This window comes from Taudactylus pleione, unplaced genomic scaffold (assembly GCF_031769625.1).
Source record: "Taudactylus pleione unplaced genomic scaffold, aTauple2 ptg003505l, whole genome shotgun sequence".
NCBI classification, from domain to species: domain Eukaryota; kingdom Metazoa; phylum Chordata; class Amphibia; order Anura; family Myobatrachidae; genus Taudactylus; species Taudactylus pleione.
The window spans coordinates 2,001,601-2,012,500 of NW_028287850.1; the positions used below are offsets into that span (position 1 = coordinate 2,001,601).

At 43.5% G+C, this 10,900-nt stretch overlaps 1 protein-coding gene across 1 annotated transcript in view; it reads left to right on the forward strand.

Annotated features, from left to right (window-relative positions):
- LRRC7 (leucine rich repeat containing 7) overlaps positions 1–10,900 on the forward strand; it is a 419,637-nt gene that overhangs the window by 179,235 nt on the left and 229,502 nt on the right. The window contains exon 2 of the mRNA XM_088466556.1: positions 4,322–4,524. Within this exon, the coding sequence (XP_088322682.1) occupies positions 4,322–4,524 (203 nt within the window). The remainder of the gene's footprint in view (positions 1–4,321; positions 4,525–10,900) is intronic.

The following is a 10,900-nucleotide window of genomic DNA, read 5'->3' on the forward strand; positions in this document are numbered from 1 at the left end:
TCAAAATTATTAATGTAAAGAAATAGTTTCCAAAGCGCTTCTAAAGGAATAATTCTTAAAAACTGTCAATTCAAAAAGAGAGTCAGCAGCAGCTGTAATTAAACCTCCTGTGAGGGTTCACAATTGCCGAGAACAGATTAACTCTATATGAGCTGCACTGAGGGACCCGAGAATGACAGAAATTATAAAATATAGCAACAACTAATTGCATGCACAAATACAGTACTGATATCACAATACTTATTTAATCAGATAGAACAATATCATATATAGAAACACTGGTGTTGAAGTTTCAAGAGAAAAACATAAAAAGTTACAATTTATAAAACATTAATTAAAAATAAAAACAATGTTGCAATATGAAGCATCAGAGTTCCGAATTAAAGATCCTTCTTTATATACATATAATAATTTCACAGAGAAAGTTCACTAGAGTAACATACAGCTGAAGTATGGATGATTGATATATCAAAAGGAGAGGCCAGGGTAATCCTGAGGAAATGCAGATGTACAGGATCAGTATGAAATACTGCCGGACCTATATTCAAATCCCAACGCCGGAAGACCGGCACCAGTGAAGATCCCGACAGCTTTGAAAGGTAAGTACTAACTAACCTAACCCCCTCCCCCCAACCCTAACCCTCCTTTAGGGGTGCCTAACCCTAACCCCCCTAGTGCCTTACCAAAACCCTCCTATAAGTGCCTAAACCTAACCCCCCCTTCCCCAAGCCTATCCCTAACTCTCCCAGGGGGCGTGCCTAACCCTATGTCCCCCCTGGGAGCCCCTAACCTAACCCCCCCCGCACGGGCTTACCTCCGATCGGTATAGGTCTAATGACAGGATTCGGGATTTCGACGCCTGTCATTAGTACCTTGCCGGGATTTGACAGTCGGCAAGCCGGCGGTCGGCATTGTGACCGTCGGCTTCCCGACTGCATCCCAGATGTACACAGGAAATGTATGACATGGAATCCTGAAGTCTTATACTCCAATATGAAAAGGGACATTTTTTTTTGTTTGATGAGAAGGCTATCCTGTAATCATGTTTATAAACTCGCGCATAAATAATGTCCATGGTTTGAGCCAGGTACGTACTCCCGCTTCCAATGAAGCACCGTAGATATTGAAAGGCAGACTGCCCGTCCAAGTCGGCTTGAGCCGTGTCTTTACTCACGCTTGTGGTGGATGATCTGTAGCCGTCGGTCCTCAGACCCTCCGTCCGAGCATCCTCGGAATATACAAGGAGCGGTCCTCCTTATGCAGGTAGATGTTCCCGGCCCGGGGAAGTGCAGAGTATAGGAGACAGGTAGCACTGTGAAATACTACAGGATGATGGAGTCCTTAACGTGTTTCGTCAGGCCCACATGACTTTCTCAAAAGGGGAATCAGTATCCCAGGTGAAATGAATAGTTCAATCTTGATTAGGCATATAGGGATAACCTTGGCCAGCCACATTGCTTCACTCTTACAAGAAAAACACTTGCCACTGAAAGTGGAAGCGGTCTTTCATAAAGTATACAGTCCATAAAAAGGAAAGTTAATCATGCATACGTAAATGCGGAACATATTAAAAACACATAGAAAAATAATAAAAATTAAAAAAAATATATATAGTAAGTAATAAAGAAACACGTCCATGTGCATTTTATACAGACATGCGTTCAGAATATAGGAAATATAACAAAGTATTCTTATATGCCCAACATCTATCCACATGAAAAACAAAAATAAAGATAAAAATTATTATATAGTACATCAATAAGTGTTTTTGCATTGCCCCAAACATGCATATGGCACAAAATAATCAGATATATATAAAAAATTATTATGATCTAATATACCAGCAAACTGTATATGCATAGTACTCCATATACATACAGTATATAAAAGAAACCTATAGAAAACAATATATCTGTGGGACTACCGATATATAGTGCTTTTAGAAGTAATAATAATTATAATATATATTGTATTATAGGAATGCATGTTTATGGCAGCACCTTCACTAAACCAAGAGGAGACAGAGCATCTAATAAAGAACACCTGTACATCTGGTGATTATAACCATAATAAAGGAATAACATAGACATCAAACAATAATCATCCTATTCAAAAAAATCTCTAAGTCATATATACTATAACCATAATAAAGGAATAACATAGACATCAAACAATACCCATCCTATTCAAAAAAATCTCTAAGTCATATATACTATAACCATAATAAGGGAATAACATAGACATCAAACAATACTCATCCTATTCAAAAAAATCTCTAAGTCATATATACTATAACCATAATAAAGGAATAACATAGACATCAAACAATACCCATCCTATTCAAAAAAATCTCTAAGTCATATATACTATAACCATAATAAGGGAATAACATAGACATCAAACAATACCCATCCTATTCAAAAAAATCTCTAAGTCATATATACTATAACCATAATAAGGGAATAACATAGACATCAAACAATACCCATCCTATTCAAAAAAATCTCTAAGTCATATATACTATAACCATAATAAGGGAATAACATAGACATCAAACAATACCCATCCTATTCAAAAAAATCTCTAAGTCATATATACTATAACCATAATAAAGGAATAACATAGACATCAAACAATACCCATCCTATTCAAAAAAATCTCTAAGTCATATATACTATAACCATAATAAGGGAATAACATAGACATCAAACAATACCCATCCTATTCCAAAAAATCTCTAAGTCATATATACTATAACCATAATAAGGGAATAACATAGACATCAAACAATACCCATCCTATTCAAAAAAATCTCTAAGTCATATATACTATAACCATAATAAGGGAATAACATAGACCTCAAACAATACCCATCCTATTCAAAAACATCTCTAAGTCATATATACTATAACCATAATAAAGGAATAACATAGACATCAAACAATACCCATCCTATTCAAAAAAATCTCTAAGTCATATATACTATAACCATAATAAGGGAATAACATAGACATCAAACAATACCCATCCTATTCAAAAAAATCTCTAAGTCATATATACTATAACCATAATAAGGGAATAACATAGACATCAAACAATACCCATCCTATTCAAAAAAATCTCTAAGTCATATATACTATAACCATAATAAAGGAATAACATAGACATCAAACAATACCCATCCTATTCAAAAAAATCTCTAAGTCATATATACTATAACCATAATAAAGGAATAACATAGACATCAAACAATACCCATCCTATTCAAAAAAATCTCTAAAGCTGCATACACACACAACGATTTTTTTAATGATTATCGTTAAACGATATCGTTTAACGATAATTGATGGCAAAAATCGTTCACTTTCTGAGTCAAACGATGAACGATTATCGTTCATGCGCGTTCACGTTTGTAGTTTGTCGTTTGTAGTTTGTCGTTCAGTCAGACTTGTCAACTCAACGATTTACATTAAGGGAATATGCAAAAATCATTTGTAGTTCATAAAAATCGTTCATGACATTTAGTAAATGAACAACTTTAGTAAACGATTTTAGTAAATTTTTTCAAGGGAAAAAATCGTTTACTCAAATCGTTCATTAAAAAAATCGTTGTGTGTGTATGCAGCTATAGTCATATATACTATAACCATAATATCTGACACAATATATATGATGTTGTTCAGATAAACTAGCTTATAATAATAGATCCACTACTAGTATGATGTCTATGCCATCATGTGATTTCAAATTCGGTTGGACCAAATATATACTGTACGCTCTTCAGAGAAAAGTTAGGGGAGACAAAATATTAGACCCTAACAGCCTGCTACAGGATGGCAAGTATCTTAATTACCCTATCCATGAATAAATAATCAGACAGAAACACATAGTCAATGGATAAATGACACCAGAATTAACTCACGGCAGAAATTAATATAAATGCTAGGGGTCGAATTCAATACATTCGTTTAGTCCGTCGGGGCCGAGGGTCCTCAGTTTGTGTATCCAATAGTTTTTCCTTAACGCAAAGTTTCTTGTACCTATCTCCCCTTCTTAGGGTGGGTTTCACCCTAAGAGAGAGAGTGCACATGGATTTCTCTTATGTTGTTCCAAAAATTAGTAATGTATTTGCCCCCCTTGCATTGCAACATATTTTGTTCCAGGTGCAAAGTTACTAGTTTTTTTTTTTTGGTTTCCAAACCAGAACCAGCCCAGAAATGCGCACGAATAGCCGGATGCGTGAACGAGTCTTGTATGTGATAGCAGTGACACGCTGAGCTTTTCATGTAGAGTAAATGAATTGCTGTATTATGTTTTGCAGTGCAGTGCCTGGAGATGACGACTAAGCGGAAGATCATCGGCCGGCTTGTCCCATGCAGATGTTTTCGAGGCGAGGAGGAGACAGTGTCGGTTTTGGATTATTCCCACTGCAGCCTTCAGCAGGTGCCAAAGGAGGTCTTTAGTTTTGAAAGAACACTGGAGGAACTTTATCTGGATGCCAACCAAATTGAAGAATTACCCAAGGTAATCACTGACTTCCTGTATCGGCTATCAGACAGCTAGACCAGCCTATGTCGTTACTTCATTCTCCTTAATTAACCTCCAGAGAAAGTCAATTATTACATACAAATCAATTATTATATAGAAATTGATTATTATAAAGCCAGCTTTACCCAGACTAATTACAAATTTACAATATACAATATTTAATTAAACTGCGGCTTATTAAATATATTTACACCAAACCAAGAAAAGGGATATACGGCGTGGCCTAACATTTACTGTAATGGCAATCAGTATGATATGCCGGTGGCTGAATAGCCGCCCGCTGAAATCCCAACAGTGGAAGCCCGCATGGTGCAGAATCCCGACAGCGGTAGGTAAGTACCCTAACGTCCCCCTTCCCCTCCCTAACCCTAACTCTCCCTTGGTGGTGTCTAACCCTAACCTCCCTAGGGGGTGCCTAACCCTAACCTCCCCCCGGTGGTGCCTAACCCTACCCCCTCTTCCTGTACCCTAAACCTAACAGGGGTTTCCTAACCCTAACCTTACCCCAGTGATGTTTAAACCTAATGACCCCTTCCCCTAGCCTAACCCCAACCCTCCCCCGTGGGTGGCTAAACCTAGCCTTTCCCGGGGAGAAAGGCGGTTACTTACCTATCCGGACGATCGGGATTCCAGCGGTTCGGGCTGCTGACATCAGTATCCTGTTCACCTTCGGGATATCGGCGTCGGTCTATTGCCGTGCGGTGGGATTCGGGCATCGTTATATCAACACCCAGCATCCCGTCCGCCGGCAAGATGACTGCATCCCCTGTAATATGATGAGAACAGATTTAAGCCATTGTTTTTGGTATTATTTCAAAATGTAACCATTTTGGGAGGAATTCAGTCAGCGCCGTTACTGGCTGCAGTTTCCCTGCCTACAGCGTCTGCAGTAGCGTTACTGGCTGCAGGGGGCTATTCCAGGTGCCCTGCAAGCCACATGCCGGTGCCGTGGGGCAGCGACGGAGCGTCCCCCAGGGATCTGTGTGACAGAACTGCTTGAACATCCCTACTCATGGCCCTGAATTCAATTATTGGTGATATCAGGGAAGTGCCAGTTCGCAGCTACAGATATCTGTAAATAGCCCCACACACCCCATAGAGGTGCATAGAAAAATGAGTATTGTTGCAAACGTTATTGTTCTTTTTTTTTTTTCTTCACCTTGCCTTGTGGATAAAGGGAAGATACAAAGATCAGATTCTCAGATAAGTGACTTGCAACATTGTAACAGTGGTCTGGCTGCCTGACACATTCTGTGAAGTGAATAAAGAAGGGGGGGGTATGGGGGAGTTCAGATAACTCAACTCATACATGTCAACAGACATTACCAGCTCACAAGTACATAGGTGCTTATACTAGAATGCGGCAGTAAAGTTACTAATAATTATATTTTGCAAACCATTATATTAGCTTCTATTTTTGGAGTTGAGGTTGGATGCAGTGGTGGCTCCAGAGGTGAGGCTGCAGCGCAGTCCAAAATTCAAATAGTTGGAGCCACACCAACTGCCAGTGTGATCCCTACCGGCGATGTTTGACAGCGTCTGGAGTGGCAGTTGGTGTGGCTCCCCTATTTGAAATTTGGACGGTGCTGCAGCCGTACCTCTGGAGCCGCCACTGGTTAGATGGAATTTCCTTTTGAAAGTAAATTTTCAGTGTTCTCCGATACTGCATTACTTTCAGGTTGTAATTCATTATTACGGTAGTACATAAATGTTACTGACAGACAGCGAGGGACAATCTGTGATATACCATTGAATAGATAAACCGTTCAAGCCACATTTGTTTAAATGCACGTTATAAAGGGCAGGCAACAATTATATAAAGATTAGAATAGTTATGTGGTTGTATTATCAATATGGCATTAAAGAATAATTCCTGATGAGAGTTGTGGCTTCGGGCAGGATTAGGTGAGATAAGATACATTATATGACAATCTTGCCAGCACTCCCCAAACATAAAATCTATTTTAATGATTGGTGGCGCCTGACCACTGTGAGCCTCCCATTTGGGTGACTGTCACTGTAGCAGTCAGCGATAGGTCTTGTGATGTCTCAGCGTTCATGTGAAGCAGTCCGCATGGGCTACAGCAACCTTCCTCTCTCGCACCTCTCCCCGCTTACATCTACCGTCAGCGTTGCTGCTTTTCTCGTCTTCCTATCTCATCGTTGTGACAAAGGGGCCATTTATTAACGATAGCATTTGCAATGCGATCTGGGCATGACATTACCGCCCATGATCACATTGCAAGATGCGATCATAGCGCAGGGTTGTATCATCCGGCATATGGAGGGACAGGAGCTCCGAAAAGAGTCCATCCCTGCGATGTGCCCGGAGTGCTACCGCTGACTGCACAAGTGGGGTCGCCATGTCCAGAGAGGGTTTCCAGGGGAACCTTCTCCCGGCTAATTATGCGCGGTGTAGCCCATAGTGTGTCGGCCAATCTCCGGAAAGTATTGCATTCTGGAAGTTGGTAATTTTGGCAGCATCGCATTACCCCCAATAAATGAGTCCCCCCCCTCTCCCGAGCACCCCAGCTGAAGCCCGGGCTCTTCCCTGCACCCCTGGCCCATGGGTGCAGGGGTAATAGTGTGAAAAATAGATTATGCTATTACAGTGGAACCACAGGTACCAGCGTGCCTGCACTTTGGCACTTTTGGAAATACAAGTGCCAGCAGGCGGTCGACACCCGTACCCCCACCGTAAAATAAAATAGTAAAATAATCACAGTACACACACACTGTAGACAGTAAAATGTTATTACATACTATAACTAAACACACACACATACTTAACTTCTCCCCTGTGATCGGTCCCCTTCTCCAGTAGAATTCCCAGGGTTTCCCTAAAAAAAAAAAAAAATTCAATACTCACCTATCTCCTGGCGCAGGTCGGTCCTCTTCTCCAATAGAGTTCCGGCCTTGGCAAATTAACAACCCGATTGAGCCCGGACCATGCGGACACTGGGCCTGATTCAGAGCCGGACGCTCTGACCAGAGCGCTCGCTCTGAATCAGTGCCCTCCTGCCTGAAAATGGAGCGGCCTCCTGGCCGCTCGCATAGCTGTTGGTGACCACCCATAGCATATGCGAGCGGCCAAAAAGATGGTCGCGATGGTCAAGACCATCGCGACCATCGGGCTTGCGACGAGACCCCGCGGTAGTGTCTTGGTGACTGCAAGCCCTGGAGTGATTTTGGCTCTATCAGAGCTAAAATCACTCCCACTGACATCACTAGTGATGTCAGTGGGGCCGGACCCAGACAGTAGGCGTTCCCATGGGAACGCCTCCATCTGGCAGCCACGCCCCCGGCACGCCCACCAAAGGGGGCGTGATGTCAGTCACCATCGACAGCACACCCCATTTGGTGCGAGACCCGGAGCGACAGCTTGGCTGACGCTGTCCGGGTCTCGCGCATGCTTATGACGGAGCTCCCTCCGTCGTGCGCATGCGCATTGGGGTAACATCGACCCGCTTGCGAGCGTCCTGCGCTCGCGAGCGGGTCTGTATGACCCCCACTGAAGAGATGTATGTGTTTCCACTTACATCTCTTCCCAGTAGATGACCCATGTGGGTTACGTCATTTTCCGGGCTGCCAGCCAATCAGAGGCCACTTTAGAGTAAGTGAACGCTGATTGGCTATGCCCCGCGTGGCTGTTGATTGGCTGTAAGCCGCATGACTGCCAATCAGAGGCCGCTTACTGTAGAGCGAACTCGGATGTTTTTAGACTCAAAAAACTCTCATGATTTAAACTCTCATCCAAATGTTTTCCCATTTTGAAGATAAAACTCGACCAATGTGAGAGTTTACTGCTAAACTCTCCCATTTTCTAACCTCTCACCCTATTACTTTAGGCCCACATTGTTTATCTCCCCACTCACCTTGCAGGCCCAGTGTTTTTCTTCACCCTTCCTATATTCCATGTTGTTTTCAAGGCTGCACAAATCTGTGTTCCTCCACCTCAGTGCTCAGACTCAGAGTCGTACACATCAGCTCTTTCAGACCCGCTCGCTAGATGCGTACGCTTGCTCCCAGCGTATGCAAATTCGACTAAGTGACGGCATGGCAGGCGATCGCACGGCAAGACATAAGATTGTCTTGGCGTGCGATCGTTTTGTGTATGTAGATGCCCACTAGCGCACATCATCTCCAGGAGGTGTATGCAAGCATCGGTACATCGGGTACCATCGGAAGCGAACGCAGCACTTGAGGTTGACTATACCCTGCCGCAAGCACTGCGAGCACTTCAGTGTGAAATACAACTAGGTGACGTGTACTATGATGCTGCCTGTTAATTATGCACGCCACTGAAATGGCGTTGAAACGCTCAGGCACGCCTGCGTTCACACCTCCACTCCCCCGTTTATAGTGGCCAGCCCCTGTCACCACCCACAAATGGCTTCTACTGTCACTCACTCTGCTGGGCAGTCTATGTGCAACGAGCGGCCGCTTCCCAATCTCTCACACTGGTTCGCGCACGCGCATTGCGATGTGTAAGCATAGCGCAGAAAGCTACTATAGGCCAGCTACGAGCATTCGCATCATAGCAAGCGGTCTGAATCAGGTCCACAGCCCATCTACAGCGCAGGCTCCTCTGCTGAGGATACATAGTGGCTGGGACAGCTGGCCCAAACAGCCTCTAGTAGGAGCAGCCAAGTGGCATTGTTCTATGCCCCCAAGGCCCATCATGCCTCTTAAAGGTATACAGCAATTTGCTTCCAAAAAAAAAGAAACTACATGCAGCACCCTAATATCCATTCAAGTCACATTTATGGCATAATATAAAATTATTATAAGAAGCGTCGCTGAAGTTACCAAGGCAGGGCCGAAACTAGGATATCTGTCACCCGGTGCGGCAGCAATTTTGCGCCCCTCCCTTCCCATACCTGGATTTTGTCCTTGCTCCTCCGTAAGGCAGTGACACACACCAGAATGCCCATTAATTACACATTATGCCACACACTGTAATGCTCATTACAAAAGTGCCACTTACATATTTGTCCGACACCATTTTATGCCCCACAGTAAGGCTTCTAATTACTTTAAAATTACCTGCTCGTTGCCATGGGGTTTCATGCTCGTTGCCATGGGGTTTATGCTCGTTGCCATGGGGTTTTATGCTTGTTGCCATGGGGGTTTATGCTCGTTGCCAGGGGTTAAATGCTCGTTGTCAGGGGGTATCATTCTTGTTGTCAGGGGATTTATGCTCATTACCAGGGGTTTCATGCTCGTTGCCAGGGGTTTCATGCTCGTTGCCAGGGGTTTTATGCTCGTTGCCAGGGGTTACATGCTCATTGCCAGGGGGTTCCATGCTCATTACTAGGGGTTCCATGCTCATTACCAGGGGTTCCATGCTAGTTGCCAGGTGTTCCATGCTTGTTGCCAGGGGGTTTATGCTCGTTGCCAGGGGTTACATGCTCATTGCCAGGTGGTTTCATGCTCGTTGCCAGGGGGTTTCATACTCCTTGCCATGGGGCTTTATGTTCATTTCCAGGGGGGTTTCTACTCGTTGCCACAGGGTTTCTGCTCGTTGCCAGGGGATTTCACAGGAGAAGATGCAGCTTTCAGCATCTTCTCCCGGCAGCGCCAGCATTCCCGGCACTTCCGGGAACACTGTGAGCATTGCGCTCTGCTAACAGACACTAGAGGTCCAGTAGGACCTCTAGCATCTGTCTCCTCCTTGGAGGCAGCCATTTTTGGGTGGCCGTTTTCTGAATCTGCACCCCCACGCCACCGCGAGCCAACTTTTTTCACCCTCCGCAATCCGGCACCCGATGCACGTGCACCTCTAGCCCCCCCCCCTAGTTGCGGCCCTGACCAAGGTGACTTCATCTTATCTGAGTAAAATCCGTCTAGCATGGTGCAGTCATTACCCGGCAGAGAAAGCACCATCGACAATCCCAATTACCAGGACACAAACAGGTCATCAATGTATCAGACGCCTTATGAGTGTAAAAAAGCTTTTCCAAGTCCTGAAACAAATCTTTGCAGCGAGTCCCGGGATTTTTTTCTTATTTAGCCTCTGTATGAGCATATTACATGATGGCGCATACCGATGAGCACTTCCAACTATTAATATTTTCAGCACTATTTCTTGTGCGTTTATCTTCTCTCCTGATTGTTTCCTTCCCGATGTTTAATGCATTTTTATTACAATTTGTATTCTCCAGTGCAGCTTTCTGAGCTTTGAAGTTGGCTATTTTGGTTCGCTGTCTGGCCATGAAATATAATTGAAATGCTGCTGGGTTCAAACAAATGCTGATGTGCCCAGACATCCATTTAATTAGCCAACTCCAGAATCTCCGCACAATATGCATCATGTTGGGTATAATCTAAATTGCTCCCGCAATCCTAACAA